This window comes from Pristis pectinata, chromosome 8 (genome assembly GCF_009764475.1).
Source record: "Pristis pectinata isolate sPriPec2 chromosome 8, sPriPec2.1.pri, whole genome shotgun sequence".
In the NCBI taxonomy this organism is placed as follows: Eukaryota; Metazoa; Chordata; class Chondrichthyes; order Rhinopristiformes; family Pristidae; genus Pristis; species Pristis pectinata.
In genome coordinates this window covers 65,372,643-65,394,758 of record NC_067412.1, presented here as the reverse complement: position 1 = coordinate 65,394,758, position 22,116 = coordinate 65,372,643, and the positions used below count along the sequence as shown (strand labels likewise).

At 37.1% G+C, this 22,116-nt stretch overlaps 1 protein-coding gene across 4 annotated transcripts in view; it reads left to right on the top strand.

The window, feature by feature from the left end:
• dacha (dachshund a) overlaps nt 1-22,116 on the top strand; it is a 294,607-nt gene that overhangs the window by 194,870 nt on the left and 77,621 nt on the right. For 3 of the 4 annotated variants that reach the window (XM_052021413.1, XM_052021414.1, XM_052021415.1), the window contains exons 4-6: nt 5,708-5,863; nt 12,074-12,246; nt 18,485-18,620. In XM_052021413.1, the coding sequence (XP_051877373.1) occupies nt 5,708-5,863; nt 12,074-12,246; nt 18,485-18,620 (465 nt within the window). The remainder of the gene's footprint in view (nt 1-5,707; nt 5,864-12,073; nt 12,247-18,484; nt 18,621-22,116) is intronic. The other variant, XM_052021416.1, reaches the window with a different exon arrangement.

Here is a 22,116-nt window from a genome sequence, read left to right as displayed (position 1 = left end):
CCGGCTTCATCATTAATTTAAGGGAAGCAAGCTTACCTATTCTGCTGTTGTGGTATCAGGTGTTTGTGGTCTTTTGTTTAGGCCCTTCTTTTAAGTATTTTTCTCAAGGTTTGCTCCCACATCTCTCCTCTTGTTGATATCCTTAAGGCCCCATACTGTCCCACAATCCAATCACATGTCCAGCAATTCCCCTGGTTCCCATTCCATCCCCCAATTTCAGGTCCCGTTGTCACTTCCCCCACCCTACTCCATTATCCCAGGGCTTCCCTCTGCAGAGTATTGTATGCAAACAAATAGGTCAGTCAGGGGAGTATACCCACTAAACTAGAGTTCCCCTACCCTCTCATGCAGTACCACTTTAATACGTCTTTTCTGGTGCAGTACTTCTAGATCAGTGTGTTAGATTTGTTTGGCTTTAGGTAAGACTAAGACACTATTGGTACAAAATGGAGGGATAGGAAGCCTCTGCTCCATTTATAGGACCCTACAGATCTACAGTTATTGTGTTGAACCTACAGCACATTCCATCTTGTGGATTTGAGCTTTAGCTCTGGTGGAAAGGGGGATGAGAGCAGGAGACCAGACCCCAGCTCTTTCCAATATTTACATAAAATGAGTGGGGAAAGGTAGCCTAGACACCTCCTTACTGCAGAGAAAAGAAATCTAGGGCCAGGCAGTGAGCTGATGGAAGATCATACAATCATATTTTCTCCTTTTTAGCCATTATCCCACCCCCTACTCCAGCACTTCATTTCAGACTATTGACAAATTGGGAGTGCTTAGTAATAACATATGAGGCAGAAATACCCTGTGCAAATATTGAGGACATCTTTCCCAAGTGCAGATAAAGCAAAGCCCCAAATTAAACAAAAAAAGGGTGGTGGTAATCAGAAAACCAAACTGGTTGAAGATTTCCTGTATTTGCTTTAGCTAATCAAGTTGTAAACCTAATGGGTCTAAATACATTTTTCCTGCTTTGTTTAGAATGATCAAAGGCATTACTCCTCAAAAGTTCAGTGAATGGCTTAGATATAAGCAATGCCATGTAATTTATTTACTGACATTTCCTGTCCTATTGTAATTATAAAAATGATCAAATGACTTTTTCCTAGTGCAACAATGGCTAACACAAGGGGACATAATTTTAAGGTGATTGGAGGAACGTATAAAGGGGATGTCAGGGGTAAGTTTTTTACACAGAGAGTGGTGGGTGGACAGAGGTTGTGGGGGCAGATACATTAGGGACATTTAAGAGACTCTTAGATAAACAGATGAATGACAGAAAAATAGGGGGCTATGTAGGAGGGAAGGGTTAGATAGATCTTAGAGCAGGATAAAATGTCGGCACAACATTGTGGGCCAAAGGGCCTGTACTGTGCTGTAGTGTTGTATGTTCAATGTTCTATCACAGCTCACACAAGAACAAAACACAGTATTCTGAATCTAGAAATCTGATGTCACCTAAAAAGTGCTTTAATGTCAATGATGTATATGTCTATCCCTGTACGGTTCATACCTTCAACTGTTCACATAAATGTGTGTGTGCACAAGGTATAAGGTGAATAGGAATCCCATTGATTGCAACTACTCAGTCAACCTGCTTTGCAGAACCATGCTCACTTTAGCTGGTAAATGGGAAGTAATATCCCTATGGATTTATGGTTTGAAGGCTTGTGCCCATAGGTTCAGAATACTATTTACTGGTACACTGGGGACCAATTACTGGTAACCATGACCTATGGCTCAGTTAGATAGCTGGAGAGTTAGGCACGACATCTTGATGTTAAGTGTCACTTATTACTGTAAAAATCCAAAACAGTACAAGTGGGTTTGAGGCTCAAATCCATCAGTTGTTGGAAATGCACAATACTACTGACTGTACACATTATTTCAAAAGCTTTCATGAGCTAGAATTTTTCTGAAGTCATAGGTAGGCAATTCAAGATTATATTCTTACAAGCTACACAATCTCCTTGGATTGAAGTACCAAATGAGTTCCTGGGGCTCCAAAGCCTTTTTCTAAATGAGTAGATACCAGGGAAGGTCAAGGGTTTGAGTACAAAGAACTGCAGAAAAAAGGCAAAAGTATAAACTGACTTCCTTTCATCTGAAGAATCGTTTTGAAAAACAGGTTCCCCTTGAATAGGCTTAGTTGTTCGGATTTGTTGAAAAAGCATGCTTTTCAATATTTGCAATGTTTTTATGCAGATCATTGTTGGTTAAATATCGCAACATAATCCGGGTTTGATCATTAACTTCATTATTTGGGAAAAATCCTTGATAAATATTTAGTCATGTTGCTTTTGATTTTCTTTGCTGGCTTCTGGAGATTCAAGTTATTTTGGTAGACATTACTGAGAGCAACCGCAAGTGAAGTGTTTGCCTCCATTTCCAGTTTCAGGAACAAATACAAAGTGTGATGAAGTTCTGCTGCAAGTTTAACTGTGAAGACATAACAAAGCCCTCGTCACTTGCTGTGTTTTATTCAGGAACCAGACTTACAACCAGTATTCACATCAGTGCATAATATAGGGGATCTTGTGCTGATCTCAATCAGTCATTTTGAAGAAAGGTGGCCAGATCAAGCACTGATGTGTGCAGTGGTTCCATAGAGAACTGCCAACTGTCCACCCTACTTTCAACATGTCATTGACAAAGGAGAAGTTGGAGATGTATAGGAGGTCAGATGCCAGCGCATTGGACCTCACATTTCTGCTGCTGGACCCAGAAGCAGAGTACAGTGGTCATTCAGCATCTGGTTTCTTGGTTTTATCCCAGCCATGCTGATTTACTGTCATTTGAATGGAGTTGGCAATCTTCATTAAAAAGAATAAGTTCAAGTTAAGTTCTGTGTTTCAGTTCACTTTATGTTCTAATTACAATTGTTTAATGTATTTTAAAATTTTTTAAAAATTCTAAATATAGTTATCTCCATCTAAACTTTTTAAATGTCTTTGAATATCAGAGCTGTCAAGGGCCATGAGGGTGGCCTTGGACACAGAGCCTAAGGTTTCGTCACTTGACACCAGGTTGACATTTGTAGCTATGGGGATCACATGGGTGAATGCGAGCTTCACCATGATCCACTGCACTATTTTTCTAGTGTTGGTTTGCACCAATTACAGACAGAGTAGAAATTCTATTGTGGCCACAGTATTGATAATTAACTCAACATTTGTTCATAGAAGGTATGAACTCATTACTTAAACTAAAATTATTACAAGATTTATTACAAAACGTGATTTTTGGTTTTGTCACGACAATGAAGATCCAGCAGGTTAAAGACATACTTTTAGGTACAAATTGTTTATTGGCCAATGTTTATACATATGTCTTACCATTCATAAATGGTGGCTTTGTTTATTCTGACCATGCACAATTTGTAGTATTCCAGGACTCTTATGCCACAAAACATGACAAGGAAGATTTGGATGAGAAAACATTCCAACTAACCAAGATTATCCAATCCAGAAAGGCCCTACACTTCAATCATCAAATTATACACTTGGTTCTTTATTTATTACAGGGATTTGCCCACTATTATTCCATATGAGTCTATTTCCAAGTATTAATAGCTCTGAAAAATTGCTTTCCAAAAAGGCTTGTTTCTGTTACTCCATGTTACTTAATGTTCTGAATGCAACTCTTTACATACTTCTTCAACAGCCAAAAGCTCAGGAGAAGTACTAATAAAATATTAACTCTGCACTGTATTGCAAGTCTGACAAAGAGTTGTCCAGTTTCAGATTTAGTCTAAATGTTAACCTACAAATGAAAGGTAGTCTATTGTTTCTTTAAGGTCAGAAGGTTATAATTAATACAGCATGACAATATCACTCTGCAAGCATCCAGTGAATTATGGATGTCAAGGTGACAGCACATTTGCCTCAGGTATTTACCAGAGCCATTAGTGTTGCTGTAGGCACTCTCTGCCTATTAAGAATGTTCCCTTATGTAATAGTCAGAACTCTACAGAGAAGAAATTTAATTCATATTATCATTGAAAATAATCAGTCTTCAAATCTGTAATGAAAAACACCACCTGCTTGTTTACCCACAGATCTCTCTCTGCATAATGAGCAATCTCATGCACATTGATTTTAAGATTTCTCTATTACCAATTTAATGTGTTCTCATTTTAAACATGATGCACCAGTATGCAATAAAAATATTAATTTCCAACATGACTACTGCACTGAGTATTACCAGTACATTGTGTTCAAACAACTGAATAGATATATTACTATAACACTTAAATAATTGGAAGAAGATTGCAAAAAAGAAAAAAAGTTGGAGTATTTTATACAATTTATATCACATGGTTGAACACATTTCTTTGATCCTGTACATTTATAAGTCTAGACTATCATAAAAATGTGAATAATAGAAAAGTCCTGATGAATATTAAACTAGAAGTTATTATTTATTACAGTGCCCACTATAGTTGTTATGGCTATAGCAATGCCATTCACATAAATTTTACTTTATGATGTCCAGGTTTCTTTTGGAGATATTTTCAATTATTTACCATTGCCAGTATTCTTTACTATGAATATCTAATTTGTATTGGAAACAGTTTGGAAACGATGCTTTGGTAAATAACCAAGTGTATATTTGGAAATTCCGGGAATATTTGGAGAATAGATAAAAATGAAACTTCATTTTTGATAATATTAGACACTGCAGAAGAAAATCTGTATCACAAGTATTTAAATTTATCTGATTTTTTCATGAAATTGATATAACCACTCCTATTATGGTTTCCCATTAAGAGCACAAATATACATAAATAGAATGAAGAGCATCTTGCTGTCCTTATGGCACTTTACCAATATATTGGCACCACAATACAGTGGTATATGTCAAACAAAGGTCACATCCTTTCTAAACTGATTGCTGTTATTTCAGAGAATTTGCATTTCACAGGTTACTTAGTAAAGGTGGCCAAAAGGTGTTCAAAAATGCTGATGTTTTAAAAGGGAAATTCTAGTGATGGAGGCAATTGTAGATTTAAACAGGAGTCATAGATAACTGATGTACCAGTGGTGCTGCCTATGATTATGCTATATTTCTAGATTATCAGGTGTGTGGGTAGGACATGTTCCAATTTGTAATTTTCTCCCTGTAGCAAAAAACATTTCTTCAACAAAGCTCAACTTTTCTTTGAAGAAAATTACTTAAAACTTATGCAGAACCAACTCAAAATACCTTTATTAGCCTTCCAGCAGTTCCCAAATCAAATATCACATACAAAATAATTGTCTGATGACTAATGAAAACACCTCAAACTTTGAGTGAAAGTGCAATGGTATCCAATGATGAAATGTCACTTTAAGAAGCTAAACATCCATTTGAGATCAAAGTCTCAGCTGTTGAAAACAAATTGAACAAAAGATAACTTCAGTTCTTAGGCACATGAGTAAACTCATTTAAAGTCTACTTGCTGTTGGTGTCATGTTGCCTGTTTGCACAACACATATTGGAGTCACTGCTGATAAACTACATTGCTATAAACAGGAGATGTTATGATAGCCCTTAGATAATTTAAAACTTAAAAGTATTATTTTACACTCCCTTTGTTTCAAATCCACACATTGTTTCAACTGTACTCATGAACCTGTTGCTCAGTCTGCCAAGAAAAGGAAGCATGTATTCTTCAGTTGTGTTTAATTACCTAATTTATGATCCATTTGTTCATGCACTTCAGGTGGATGTGAATCTTCGTGGGACAAAGAGAAACTCCAGTCACCCACTACCACAGGGTCACAGCATGTAGTCAACCATGCCACACTGTCTGGTCAACATAATCTTGCAGCCACACACCCGCTTAGCCCACTCCAGCAGAATCACCTTATAGCCAACAGTAAGCATAGTCTGCATGCAACTTTTTTTTCTAGGCCTGCAAGGACTTGCTAGTGTTTGCACGTGTGTGATGGTGTTGGATGACTGCCGCAAGGTTAGGAACTCAGTGCACTAAAATGTGTAATGAGTGAACTCCAAACCTCCTAAAGCAAATGAATAGTGTTGGAAAGTATGTACACCTAAACAAAATTCTGAAGCAACATTGTACGTTTCTGAAATATACCCCAACACCATAAGGGAGGGGGTGGGGTGGGGTGGGGTGGGTGAGTAAGAAGAGAAATTTTAAAAAATTGCAAGAAGGCATGTTTTTTCCTCCACATAACACAACATGCTTAATTGATTCTATATTAAGGGCATTTCAATAATATTAGACACTGTAGCTCAGCTCATGTTACAGGTAGAACTGGCAGAGAAATCATCTTTGTAGCTACCTCTTTTGCAAGAATCACAAACACTAATGATAAAGCTTCTCTTGCAGCAAAGCTCCAAAGATATTCCCTGATCTGCTGGGTTGGGAGGATTTATAGCCAGTTATGAGCATAGGAATCCTCATTCACAGCAATTAGTATAACACCCATGTGCCTCCTTGGGAACTTTATACAACTCATCATGTCATCAATAAAATCTGGTACATTAAACTACTATTTGATGCCTATTTGTAAACATTCTATTTGTAGGGAGATCCAAATACAATTTAACATTATGATTTATATATGACACACACCCATATGCACTTTCTCTCGATACTGGATATTACTGTGGGAGGAAAGATTGAATCTGGCCTTGCTGACATTTGAAAATGTAGCCTGAATTGTAGTGCTTCTTTCCCTGTTAGAGCTACCACAGTATCTTTGATCATGAACCATCAAATAGATACATAAAAATCTCCTTATATTGTTTGAAAATAATCACTTTCATCATGCTGTTGTTGGAGAGCTTAAAAATTACAGGCATTCAGGGAATAGTTTGAAAAAAAAGAATTTGGAAAGGAGAGAAGAAAGGATCTCAGATTGCAAAAGAAATTAATGACAGGCTTCTAAAAATCATTATATTAAGATTGTACTTGCACAAACTAATTAAAGTTGAAAAGAATGAAAATTTGTTATGTTATCCACCAAAGCTTGCATGCTGGCCTGTTGTGATCCAACAACTGATGATTGTGTTGTGATTTAGGGTTCTCCTCAAAGTCTTTGTCTTATTGACCTTTTTGCATGAACAAATTGATATTTACTGTCAGAATTGAACGCTTTAAGGCTTTTCCAGTAATTATTCAGATCTGCAGCAGCCAATCATCCATGCTTAAATGGTTATGACTTTAAATAGATGATGAGTCAGTCCTTGCCTATCATCTGCTGTCTGTACCCCTGTCAACTACCCTTAACAAATACAGTTGAATTAGTAACTGAAACAAAGCCCTTGATTTGTAACTGCTTCCCTGATTTACTGAGCTAGCCTCGTCCCATTAACAGGTCCAGTTCAGCATAGAATTTTTCACTTCTTGCTGGGGATTGGCAATATAATAAATCTCAAAGCAGCAGTAAGCTGAGTTTACCAGGTTCATGTTGTGTCCACAACTGATTTCTTTGATTGATTGAGGTGGCAATGCCCAATGTTTGGGGATGAGTGGGGCAATTTTAGGCTATTCCAGGAATCCCATCAGATAGGTCCCTAATAGGCCCAACACCACACATATAACCTCCTTTGACAATTTATTCTCTCTTTACTGTGTTGGTATCCGATCTGATAGGAGGTTAGGCAATCTCTGTAATGACTATGGAAAATAATCAACTAATTGTCATGTTGGTTACATACTCAGTTGCCAAGAGTATCATTGGCACATGCACAGGTGCAGCTCTGGGTTGGATGGAAGTCCCAGAAATCAAGAATGGAAGCGTGGACTTCCAGAGGAATTACTTTTCAATTCTGCTTCTGCCAGTTTTGTATCACAAGAATGAAGAATTATTGGTTAGGTTTGGCAGACAGTTCTCTCTCGAAGTAGAGGACCGTTGTGAACCTCGGACTTTCTGCTGGTGGATATCTCAGTTGTATGGCCGTTTACATAAGCTCTCAGCTCCTACATGATTAATGACTTCAGCATTGGGCAAGGGACCGAGGTGGGATTAGTGAGCAGTTGCTGTAGTCTGTGATGTGATTTGTATACTGTGGTGCCCAATCTCCATTTTGAAATCAAAGGAAGGGGACCTCCACTTTAGACTTGTTTTAGCCAAGTCTGAAATAATTGGTTCTTTCTAAATTTAAACCTAATTAAAACTAAAAAAGACAAAATGACTACATGTTTATCATAATTAACCTTGTGCAGTGTGGTTGTTGGACCATTCCTTGTCATATTACAGATACTGCTTTTAAATTGAGTTTCACCATCTAGTGGCCATCTAGCAATCAAAAGCGTAAAGGTGTTTGCAATGTGTTTCAGCTAGGAATGTACTTAGCCAGATATGCTCCCTGTACACACAAAATATCATTGTGATAATTCCTATATAAATCCAAGACCAAAAACATTAGCGGTGCCAACTTCCATCAAGAGAAGGATGTTGTGGTATAGCTTAAGTCAAATCTAAGTGAAAACTGAGCATGGATCAGTTAAAATGACCTGGCTACTTAACCATGCATAACTCAAACCACTTTAAGCCACAGTTTTCTACAGTTAAATGTATTACACATCCGAAGCAGGCAGAGGTTTCATGAATTTGTGCAAGCATTTGGGACTATATAATCAAAAAAAAATTTACCTGGGCAGCTTTATCAAAAGAGTGAATAAAAAATCATTACTCCGAAACTGTAATACAGCTGTACTGGTATCATCCTTGTTTCAATTGTGACTCTGAATGCTATTTATTCCATTACAACAGAAGCTAATTCTTTCTGAAATCAACAAGATTTAAAAACAAAATTGGATGCACACCACCTAGTGGGCCAGATCTTGATGATCCATTTGCCCAGCCCAGAATTGCCATCTATGACTCCCTCACATTTGTAATTGCTGTTCTGGATGTGGAAGGCCAAAAGCCTATTTCCAGCTGTCACAGCTATGAATGTTTCAAATGTCTCTGACATTTAGACATCTAACAATAAAACTGGAGTCAATAATTAAAATATGTAAAGTTTTTAAAACATGAATAATTAAAAACATTAACCAAAAGTGAAATAATAAATTAAGTTGCCTTCCTCCTTGCTTCCTATTCTATAACCCTAAAATTCCCTTTGAAGTCAGTTAAGTGTCAGTCCCTGCACTATCTAAATTCACATTGAATCCAATAGTGGATTTCCAAGCTTAACACAATGGAATCTCAGTAGGACAGGATCCAGCAGTGAATCAGACTCAGCATTCCAAATTTTTCAGGACCTCCAGGACTTGTGTGTTTCACAGTGCAAACACAAGTGTTGTGGACTTGGAATTGTTCAAAAGGCTAACAGAACCAACAGTAAGATTGGACAGCAATATCCGGTCCAATCAGTTTGCACATAAAAGGTTCACAGGGAAGAGGTTTATCCAGTACAGGCAGCATAACTCTTCAAATGTTGTACAGTTTTGTGTTATATCACTGAGCTCTGCACTCAAGATATAACATAAAACTGTACAATATTTGAAGAGTTACACTGCCTGTACTTAAAAATCAAAAGGTACAAAACAAATAGGTTCACAACCAACCCAATCTCAGTGCAGACTGATGCCAAGAAATGTTGCATCATTCCACCAACACTTTCTTGCCACAATGCTGCTCTTTCCCTCCAACAAGCAACCTAGAGTGAGTGAATCTGCAGTTCCAGTGGGAAAATGTTAAACCTATGTGAACTCCACTCTAAAACCAAGGCTGCACCAACCTTGTATGCAGACAACACTGGCATTTGCAAACATTCAGAAAACAAACTCGAAGTCTTTTTGACTTATTCACTGAAGTGTACAAAAAAACGAGCTTTATACAACATTTGCAAAACCGTACATCTATACTACATTGCCTTTTATCAATATAGGTTCAAGACAAAATCCTGGTAAAATGTTGACGATCTCATATCTCCAGATCTGCCCCTCAATGAAGGCAAACATCAACACAGCCTTTCCACAACCTTTGTTTGAAGATCAAGACTTCAAACCTGGCACACTGCTCATGATCAATACAGCAGCACTGATCCCTATCCTCCTATATGCTTCTGAGACCTGACTACCCATGAAATCCCCAGATCCAGTGGCAGGATGTGAACCAACAGCAGTCTCCGCTCCCAGGCCAATATCCATAGGGCAGAATATGTTGTTCATATGCTCGGTGTTAGACTCCCATAACAGATACTCTATTCCGAGCTCTGTCATGGTAAAAGGTTACTATGTGGACAGAGGAAAAGATCCAAGGATGTTCTCAAAGCCTCTTTGAAAAACTGAAACATCCTCACCGACTAGTGGGAATCTCTGGCCCCTGACCACTCAAAATGGAGAAGCAGCATTGGGATAGCATAGAGAATATTGAGTCCATTCTTCAAGAACACATAGAAGCTCAGCATAAATGGTGGCTAGAATGCATCATCACAAACTAGTCACCTGCCTGTTCTATCAAACACTTACTGCCACATCTGGGACTGCCCATGGGTTCCGCATTGGCCTTAGTAGTCATCTCATTTCCCAGAGAACCAGATGAGAAACAAGTTATCCTTGATCCAAAGGGACTGACAAAGAAGAGTTAATAATACTACTACCCCTTGGATAAAGGAATTGAAAAGAAATACTTGGAATATTTAGTGTAAATTAAAGTGTTTTAAGTTCATAACTTGCTCTTTAATAACATCATTATCACTTTTTGTCTATGTTTCTGTGAAGAAGTATTGCACCTGTTTTCTTTGTTAAGGGAACTGCATAAGTGCTGGTTACCATTGGTTGTCTCTGATGGCAAAATATATAATGTGTGCCAGTGCATATTCCAAAATTCCTTGGTGATCTTTTCACTGAGGGTTGCTGGTCAAAGTAGTGGCCTGGCAGAAAACCAAGCCTTGTTCATGGTTTCATTTCCAGCAAGAGAAGGGCTCTCCCAGTGTTACTGACCTACATCACATACTCTTGCAACATTGGGAGCTACCCCAGTGTACTTTTGGAAAAGAAGCTGCTCTCAGTTGTAGATCAAATAAAATTGCATTTCAAGCTGTGGAGTATGTTTGTCACCATTTATAAATCTCCCCCAAGTGTGAAATGGGGCAGATTCAGTGGACGTGAAAATGGTCCACTTTATCTACCATATGTAGTTCTGGATTTTAAATGGTGTATGATACACATATAACCCATGGCTGTTCATATTCTAACCCTTTAATGTTTGTGTTTAGAAAGCTGTACTTGAAACCATCTCTCTAGGTACCAGAAAATGTTTATTTTTGTACATGTTGAAAATGAAGACGGTCACCATCCAGCCTCCATTATCAAGGTTCATTAACTAACATTATTAATCAATTTAGTCCATTCACAGAACAACCATAGGCAAACCTTCCCTGGGTTTTCTAACCTGGCTACCTGAACACAATGCAAACTTTACAGTTGCAGAGTTAGAAACTGATCTTCTGTGAGGAGAATTTTTTTTTAAAAAGGGGGTTCACTAAAGGTAGAGGTCCCAAAGTTTGCTGCCAAAAAAAATCAGCCCCAGTATACAGGATGAGAGGTCATCTTTAATTTTTATCTATTCGTAAATTGTTGTGTGAAGTTGTTTTAGTACATCATGTGGCAGCATCATCAGCAAGGTAATTGGTGCTGATTGCACAGAGGAAGAAAACAAAATTGATGCATTTATTCACAAGTTGACAAATTCTTGCAGAAAATTGGTCAGTCATTATGGACTAAACACCCAAAAGTGAAACAATTTAAAAAACATGCATTCCAGATCAGCATAGGCAGTAGGTGTAATGGATGAGTGAGGAAGTAGTGGTCAGATATTAAGGCATCATTAACAGTTGCTCTCAGAATCCTCAGTTATTCGATAGCAGTTAGAAGGCAACCAATCAAAACAATACTCCTCATATGACCATCAATAGTTCTGCTTTAGGCATCTAATAAATAGTTATTACATCCTTGCTGATTCCATTTCAATAACCACAACATGTTAAAACAGAGATGTGATGATGGAACACAGCAAAAGATATATAACAAATGAAACTGGTCACAGTAAAGCAGAAAAGAAAGGCATTACAACTTCTTTTTCTGTTTCTTTTAATCTAAAAGGACTCGAGTTGCCATTCATGATGATGCCCCACCCCCTCATACCCGTCAGCCTACCTCCTGCATCGGTTACCATGGCAATGAGCCAGATGAGTCACCTCAGCACCATAGCTAACATGGCAGTGGCAGCCCAAATGCACAGTCCCTTATCCAGAGCAGGAGCTTCTGTTATCAAGGTAAGACTGAAAGCACTGCACTCTTCACCTAACAATGACTGGTAATCAGCTTTTCATTTTTCTTCATGATCAATAGCAAAACTGTTGAATGCTTTATTTCCTCAAGGCTGTTCCACATCCAGATGTGGCCTGACATTACTTGAGAATAATGGGAGTGAATACACAAGGTTAAAATTGCAAAAAGAAAGCACCTTGCATTAATGGTTTTACAGCAGTTTGATCTGAAATTTGCAGTCTGCAAACTTGATTTTAAATCCAGATGCGGTAACTGAACATATACTGCTTATCTACAAAAACAACTACTGGCCTTCTCTGAAAGGAGCAGCCACAAACTGTTGATAATAGTTTATGTCTGTTAAATGAGTACAACTGTATTAAATGGTAGATCATTAAATTTTAGAGATGCCAAGTTCTTGTCATGTCCTCAATAATGGTGAAGGTGGAAGGGGAAATGATGGGCAGAGCAAGACAAAAACTGTTGAATAAGCTTCAGAAAGCTGATAGAAATTAATAATCCTTTTAAACTGTTTTAACAGCTCACCCTGCACATTAGATTTATTTGTCATAATTGAGAATGAATGGTAATACATCTGTCTCTGCAATTTGACAGCAGGATTGCAGGGGGTTGTGAAAAGTGGTGTGGGTAAAGTTGTCCTTTTTCGATCTAAGAACAGGTCCACCAGCATTCTAAGGCAAAATATAAATTCATGGTGTCACCTGAATGCCTTAAGGCCATTCTTTAAAAATCTTAAGTATGGTATGCCAGAAGGTTAAAGGTGGCCAACCACCGCAGCTCCTTGTTATTGTGTCTGGCAGAACAGAGTTGTTGCTGCCAATGTTATCATGACCAGCATATAATTTTCATAGCAAAAGATAGCCACTCCTTTTCCATGGACTATAATATGGTTGCCTGATGGTCCTCTTAAATTATATTCTGTGGCAGTATTGGCTCAAAAAAGTAGTAGAAACAATCTTTTTAAAAGAATTATTAGCATTTAATCTCCTTCCTGTTCCCACTGTTTTTATTTCCTGTGGTCTTTCTCGATAGTGTTACCTGTGCTTGGCAGGCCACGTTGGTGACCCACTCTCTCACCAATGCCAATTTGATGTTTCCACCAAGGGGCATGAAGAAGCATCCAATTTTCCATCCTTTTTATGCCAAACTTCATACTGCCTTTCGTCCAAAATGTTAAACTAGAGCTGAACAGCAGCGGTTTTTCTGAAGAAATACCACCAGGAAGGCTGTGTACAAAGTAAAACAAATCAAACATGAGCATGTGAATTTTACCTTTATGGTACATTGTAATGCTGTATAAATTTCTTCATGCTAAGCAAAGCTGATTAAAATAACAAGTGATGTGACAGCTGACATCTGCCAAATAATTGCTGACAATGGCATGAGAGTTCTCCTTTTTTAAAACTGGATATATTTATTTAGTTTAAATTCATTGAAAGTATGACATCAAATCACACTATTCAATACATTTCCCAGTATTGAAAATACTTCCTTCAGAGACAGGAGGTAATGGTGCAAATCTTTGGAGAATAGCCTTGTTTAGAAGCAAAAGGATAATGTGATCACCATATCCTTAATAAACCTGTCACAACTGGTACTGGCTGCTTTGATGGTTGGAAATATAATATAAAAATAAAACCACCACCATCTGCAATGGTAAGTGACCTTTTTATCCACAATTGTAATTGGGTGAGATTTGTCCTTTACCCATGACAAAGCTAAATCTGACATAAGAACCTTTACATTGTTAGGAGCCCTACAGAGAGAAAAAGAAACATCTTTCTTTAGTCAGACAATCCATCTTTAAGTCGAAGTCTAGCCTTGCTGTTCTGTTGGACAATTAAGTTTCATTTGATCTAATGCTGAGCAAAATTCTGATATTCCAACCAGACATTCTTTTCTCAATATCACAGAATTAAATAAATCAGCCTAATATCCTCATTTTGCTTTGTAGGATGATGGTGATCTAGAATGGCTGCAACAATAAATTTAAAAAATAATTCACTGTGTCAAGTACTTAATAAGATTAGGACCCATTATGTGAATGGAAATAATACATTACCAATATCTAAACACCATAAGCCAATACTATAGCTATATACTTTTTCTGCTTATCCTTACCAGTGAAAATAGATTGGAATAAATAGACTTGACATATTTTCTCCCTGTACAGACGGATAGTTTCAAGTGCTCACACATGTATGATTACTTTCATCGTTAAGCTTTCATTGCTTGGTTTAATGTCATACCATTAGTCACTTGATTTATTTAGCAAATGATATAGTTACTTATCAGATTTAAAACAGGCTTCCACAGGATAGTGGTTACCTAATGAGGCGATACTTGTAGGGCTTGAGTAACAAAATGCATATTGACTCATTAGCTCACTGACTGATAATAGGTTTGTTTAGTTACATGCTTAAGCATAATTCCTAAACCAGTCATGCCTTAAAATAACAAGGCATTAAAATAGTTGCCTAGTCTCATATTTAAATGGTCCCCAGGGACACGATGTTTCATTGCATGATATAGAGTCCCACTTCATTTATGTTTTAGGAATTGGTTCATATGTGATTTTTTTTTTTGCTTCTGTTTTTCCTAATCAAATTTCTCCATTTCTGTTTTCTCCAAACAGAAGGTCCTTCACTAAAATGTAGTTTTTATGATCACCTTTCACTTTCTGTTATAGTGATCAATGAAAGAGTCTCAACAATGACCAACTGCAATGGGGAGTTCACAACAGAGTTCAATTTGTCCTCATCTGATGTTCAAACTAAGGTGGCTTGATCATGACACTGTGCAGTGTTTCCCCTCCAATCCACAATTGCTTTTAAAAGCCTTAAAACTGCCAGCATAGCACTGACCCAAGAAGCAACTGTGTACATTCTGAGACTTAATCACCCTCTGGCAAAAACAGCTGAGTCAATGGAGCAATATTATGCATAGATTTGTATCAGCTTGGCTTGATTAGCAGTGCTCATCATCAGGACAATTTGGATTTAAGCCTCAATGCAGATTTTGAGAATAAAATTCTGACCAACTCTCCAGTGTCACATCAGGGAGCTATCCTGTTAAAGGCTCTATCTGCTCTTTCAGTAGCTCAGTTGGATGCTTTCAGTCACTGCTGAGAGTGAAACAGGGATGTGTCCCAGTGGACTGACCAGCATTACTCTCTCAATTGTCACAAACAGATTAACTCATCATCCATCCTACTGCTTTTTGTGGATTTTTTTGTGTGTAATGAAAATTACTGGCCTAGTTCTATCATAAACGATTGCAAATGAAACCAATCTGCTGTGAATGAAAACACTTTAATTGTGATGAATACAATAGGATACCATGTCACAGAAAGAATATTAAAGCACAAGGCAGATGTTCACCTGGATTCAGAAATGACTGTAACCCACACTGGGCACAGTTTTTATCCAGGCAACTTTTGGAAAGGGCGAAGTCCTTAGATAAATTATAAGAAAGGTGCTGCTAAATAGTAAGCAATCATTCTGGTCCTCAAAATAAATAGATTTTATGGAGGAATCAAGGACAGAAATTTAAAAAGGCAAAAAGCTGGATTCTTTGCATAGCTTAAGACACTCCACTGTATTAAAGATTATGTACATTTCTATAGTGTGCTGCTACTTTAAGAAATATGGACATTAGCAGTTTTGACATTTATATTGCTGGAAGGTGGAACTCTATCAGGGATTAGCACCTGCTCACTGTCCAGATAGTTTATTAAAATAACCCCATTGACTAATGCAATTTATTTTATGCCCATTCAGGATATTTCTGGCAAATACCTAGTCAGTTCAAGTCTGCTAAACACAGGCTTATTTCCTGTAAGGGTCAAAAGGGTGATTATGGAAACAAATGACCTCACTCCTTTTATTGGCTGTACACTGCCTGCTGCAGGAACTTCTTCAGTCAATATCATGCAATAAGTCAAATGTAGAATGAATATAGCTTTAATTTTGTTGTTGCAAAAAAAGGGATTCATTTTTGCTTTCGTTTAACCCAAGATTGATTTCTGAATCTTCTGACAGTGCAACTGTGAACAATTGTTGATGCTTAGATTTGGGGTATTGCAGAATCCCTCGACTGGGCACTTTAAGGGTATGTTCTGCTGGCATGTTAGGGGGAACCCTGCAAAACTGAACTGGAACATTCTCTTGCTGAGATATAAATATTAATTTCTCTCAGTGTTTTTTTTCTTCCCCTCTTACATGTTAATCCTTGTCCCTCCAAAAGCTTTCCTTGGATCTGGTAAAGCCACCCTGAAACCTCCTTGCACTTCCTGAAAACTTGTATTGGACAGGCCATGTGGACGTTCCATTTCTCTGATACTACCTTTTCTATTTTTTTCTGGAATTTCCCTCTGTCAATTCTTCTTGTCGCCAGCAATATTGTGCAAAATGCATTTTTGTCCTCCCTATAAGGTCCCAATTCCTGGTGTTGTCCCAGAATCTCCAAATGATGGTATTCCTTACCTTCTTGCATTTCCCTTATTCCTTTAATGTTTATGCTTTTAGTTCACAGATTGAGGGTCACTTACTTTACCTTCCCATTTACTCTTTTGAACCTCAGTGCCAATGTACATTAAAGGCCTTCTCTTAACATAACATTCTCTTAACTCATAATGTTAAAAAAATTACCTTGTTTTATTTCTAATTCATGGAACTATTCTATATATTTTTTACATTTAATGGGCTAAGTCTTTACTTTAAAGTTTAACGTAAGCTTTATGTGAGCTTCATCAATTGCACCATGGAATATAATTTGCTACAATTGATTTATGATTGGTTGGGAAATGGCACAGAGGTTTGTTGTTCACCCATTCAAAGCATGGAATGTGAGTTGGCCATTCTGTCTACGATAAAGTCCTAGCAGAGCCCCATTTTATGTAATCTTATTAATAGATCAATGTCAGCTGACTGTCTTAGAGAAGTAGCTTTGAGTTAATTTTTAGTTGCATAACAGTGCCATTTATTTGATTCAATCAATAAAAAGACATGAAGGTTTATTTTGAGGGAAATGGAAGTCCAACAGCATTCAAATTGTCTGTGTAATACAATTGATTTCTATATTAGTGTCAGCCGTCTCTCCCACCATTCACACTCCTAGCTTCCCAATAATTCCTCCCATATTTTTCTTCAGCCATCTGAATGGATGAAAATTGGATGCTTGAGAGTACTCCATGGAGTAAAAGATTTCTTGGTTTCATTTTTGAAATGGTCTAATGCTAAGATGATCTCCATCAAGTAAGCTCATTAAAACTGCAGATCTTTAACCTTTGGAGGCACCTGTCTTTGAACAAAACATGAGCCTGCCAGACACACATTGATTTTCTTGGGGGTCCAACAAGAGCTCCCAATTCACACTTCCTGTTTTTTTTTCTTGATCGTCTTTATTTTCACCAGATCAAGTATTCCATTTGACCTTAGACATGTGGAGTACAACATAGGCTGTGTAAGTTCGTACTTAATTATGTTAGAATCCAGCCTACACTGATCAGAAAGTATTGGAGGTATAAATGGTTTACTGTATAAAACTGAGCGCAATTCTGGAAAGAATTTTATGTTTGACTTAAAAATTGGAATGACTGTAATTGTAAGTTTTATTCTAAGGAGTAAGTTATTTTTCATTGCGTATATTTCATAATATTGTATCTACATGGAAACTCCCCTTACTTTTGAGTTTGGTTTACAACAAGTGAGATTAAAATATAAGCAGAAAACATATCGATTTTCAGATGTTAACAAACACTAATGGCAAGGTGGATTTTTAATGTGAAAAACACAATGATGCTGGAGGAACTCAGCAGGCCAGGCAGCATCCGTGGAGAAAAGCAGGCGGTCAACGTTTCGGGTCAGAAGAAGGGTCTTGACCCAAAACGTTGACCACCTGTTTTTCTCCACAGATGCTGCCTGGCCTGCTGAGTTCCTCCAGCATTATCGTGTTTTTCATCTAGATTCCAGCATCTGCAGTCCTTTGTTTCTCTGGATTTTCAATGTTATTGATTGTACCTGTAGTGGCTTAGGAATTCATAGAAATGTAAAACCTTAGTGTTTTCATCATAAATAGTAACAATATACTGAAATATTTATAAACCTGAATGAATAATGAAAATTAACCTTGTATTTTGGAATGTAGGGAATGCCACTACAAGCCAGTAAAGGTTACACTCATGTACTTGGACAACTTCTTGAATTTTTGTTCTGCCACCAGGAGCGGGTTCATAACAGCCCATCCCCAGAACCATCCCTTGAAGATAGTCAACGGCCTGGGAGTCACCCATCTTCGCACCAGAGCAGTAGCGTATCTAGCTCACCATCCCAACATGACATTGCCTCTGACAGAATATGTAAGCAAGTTCCTCTTGTTGTTAAACATTATGAACTATTGTACACAGTCCAGTAATTCTAGCTCTTGTTTGTATCGTTTAATTATTTCTGAGAATTTACCCTCAGTGTAAAATACAGGTTGTGTAACTTAACATAAATAAGTGGATTATTGCAGAGCTGCACATTTTTCTCTCTATTCTTATCTGACAATGTCTATACTTTGGTGCTGGCTTATGTGATGCCATTAAAGAGGACAGAAAATTTTGTTTAAATTCCAGCAATAACCTAGCCTGAAGATAGCATTAGTCACCTCGAATTTCCTATTTTGAGGCTGCAAGATTATTATGTTCATGCACGGTAGTGTAGCGGTTAGCGTAACGCTTTACAGCGCCAGAGACCAGGGTTCAATTCCCGCCGCTCTCTGTAAGGAGTTTGTATGTTCTCCCCATGTCTGCATGGCTTTCCTCCGGGTGCTCTGGTTTCCTCCCACATTCCAAAGATGTACGGGTTAGGAAGTTGTGGGCGTGCTATGTTGGCGCCAGAAGCGTGGCGACACTTGCGGGCTGCCCCCAGAACACTCTACACAAAAGATGCATTTCACTATGTGTTTCAATGTACATGTTACTAATAAAGTTCTGATCTGACCTGATTAACATATATATGCTGAATCCCATTGGCAGATTGCAATGGTTATCAATAGGTAGATGGCAACAGAGATATGGAATGAATAAAAGTGATGGAAATGTCCCAAAGTTTATAATTAGCAATTTAATGTTGAGTGGATTTACAGAAAAATGACATGACATGTTAAAAAACTGTGTATTTTCTAGGGTCCACAAATAGATCACAAACATTATACACCAGCAAATTTACATGGATTTCCCATGTCATTGAGACTATAAGGCAAACATTTGTAATTGTGGCTGCACTCCTCCATTGACAGCATTTGGGAAGAAGTGTATGTAAAGATTTCTGTAGAAACTGCAAAGTAAACACATTATAACAATTACATAATATTGAAAATTTACATTAATCTTGCATATGTATACAGTTATCATCTGTATTTTTTTTGTTTCAACATTGTCCCTGTCTAAACTCCTGTGCCCATAGTTCCAATGTGGTTTGCTTATGTAAACATGTCACTCTGATAAGCAATCTGGAGCCTTAGGCTCTTAAAAAAATTGCTGGATTTGCTGAATTTTTTTTTAATCTCTCTTGGTAACTGCCATTTAAGATGATCAATATAACGAATTTAAACAAATTTTAATTTATAAAAGCTAATTCACAATAACATGATTAAATTTATCAATGTAAGTGACTTATAATGCATTTTAATATTATCATTTACCTTAATATTAAAGGGTTCGGCCTCTCCAAAATACTGGGTTTTGGATAACATTTGTGCCTATAGCTGTGATTGAGCCAAATTTTGATTATGCAGCCTCAGCCGATCTATTACACTAATGTTTCAGGACACATTGCTACCTCTTAGCCAACTAATTTGATAGCACAATTCTTTAGCTTCCTATTGCATAGCTTTTCCAAATATATTTTTGAAAAATAAGTGCAAATTTGAAGCTTGCGTTGTTATTTTATACATGTGTATGATATTGGTATGGGAGGAAGCAGTGGGGAAATAAATCACCATGACATGACTGCACATGAATTGTTACTTTACCTTGATACCTTTTGAAATACATCAAAATATATGCTTAGCTGGGGATATGTAGATGGAGGAGGTACAAAATGAAAACTAAGCAATGGGATAAGAGAGAGTGTAATAGATAGCTGGTCTGTCAGAAAAGTAGAGTGAAAATAGACACCCTTCTTAATTTAATGTTAGTTCAAAATTAAACCAAAACTACCCCCAATAGAAACTGGAGGAGAATAAGAAGAAAATAACTTGAGGACTCAGAGCCTTAGGCCTTTTCACTAACCGCTATGGGGAGCAGAAAGTGTGAATGAACAGAGATTTATGGGTGAGGAAAGTGGGATTGCATTGTCCAAGAGAAATATCAATGGGCTGAACAGGTAATTCATATGGGGAGAGGTAATAATAACAGTGGCAATGAAAAGGTAGGAGAAGGACAAGGACTGTGATCAATTGAAGATAAAGGGAAGGGAAGATAAAAGAAGTCAAGGGAAGATAAAAGAACCACCTTGTCCAATAATCTCACAAAATACTGTATTTTGTAGCCATTGAAGGCCTTGTCTCAATAATAGTACTGTTACCTCCAAATCAGAAGGATGTAGTTTCAAACCGTATTCTGAAAACTGAAGCACATGTATTATAATTGCATTAGGATCTAGAGTACAGATGGAATGTTACGTGATCACACATACGGTCCTACACACAAGGAGTTCATATTTTTCCCCAATGTTGATGATTTGTATAGAAATGGTCTGAGAAATAATTTCCTTCTGCTTTTTCCACCAGTAGTTTCCATTTGGAACAATAGATTACAAGAGGGATTGATTTATCAAGAGAAAGACCCAGTTATTTAGACTCTTGGCCTTGCATCAATCATGAATAGTTTTAGAGGGTATGCATCAGATGCATGCTGAATGCTCTAGCCTGATTGGTCTGGGAACTGGGCCAATCAGATGGTTTAAGCTTCTCAGAGGGACACAAGGCTGCAACAAAGTCATTTTAAAATTCAGTAAATGATGTAGTATAACATAAAACACTTCATTATTTTCTTTAAATTGTTTTAATTTTTTTTACAAGCTTTGTTTTTGATTATCCAAGATTTTGAATATTGCTCATATCCAATTCATTTGACTACACATTTATTGTACTTATTCACTGAACATCTATCTAGCACTATTCTCCTTTAATTAATAGATCCTTTCTCTGGTTTATTGTAACTTTTTTTGCTCCTTTTGTTTACACAAATTTGAGCCAATCACTGGAATAAAATTGTATTTGCAATGATCCAGTTCATAAAATGTCACTATGTAAGTGTGACAACCAGTAATGGCCCACTAAATTTTCCATTTGCGTAAAACAAAAAAAAATCAGCACGTATACACATACAATTTGGGGGTTATTGTCACCTTCACTGCTTGGTCAATAAATGGGCAGGATAGGGGAGACCAACCACTTGTTAGAAACCCTGTTGTATTTGCATTTCCATTGACTTTGATGGAAAAAAATAGTATATGTAATATTCCACATTGGCAGTGTGTGAGAATTATTTCCAATAATAGTATACATCATATTAAATAAACACAAAATATTCACAGGAGATTTTAAGCCTGTAAGTGTAGTTCATGTAGCGACTATGCAAAAATAATTAGAAATAATTTCAAAATAAATTACAAAATATTAATTCTCTATTTAGAACATTTGGCAACTATGCCTGTTATGTTATACTAAGAGGTTAATAACAAAACAAACATTTTTATGTAATTATTTTAAAAAGTAAACATTTTCTCAGGAAATTGCATAATTATTTTGATGATGAGTTTTCTATTTTTTTCAACAGTAATTTTTGGTTCAAAGTGGCCTATTTA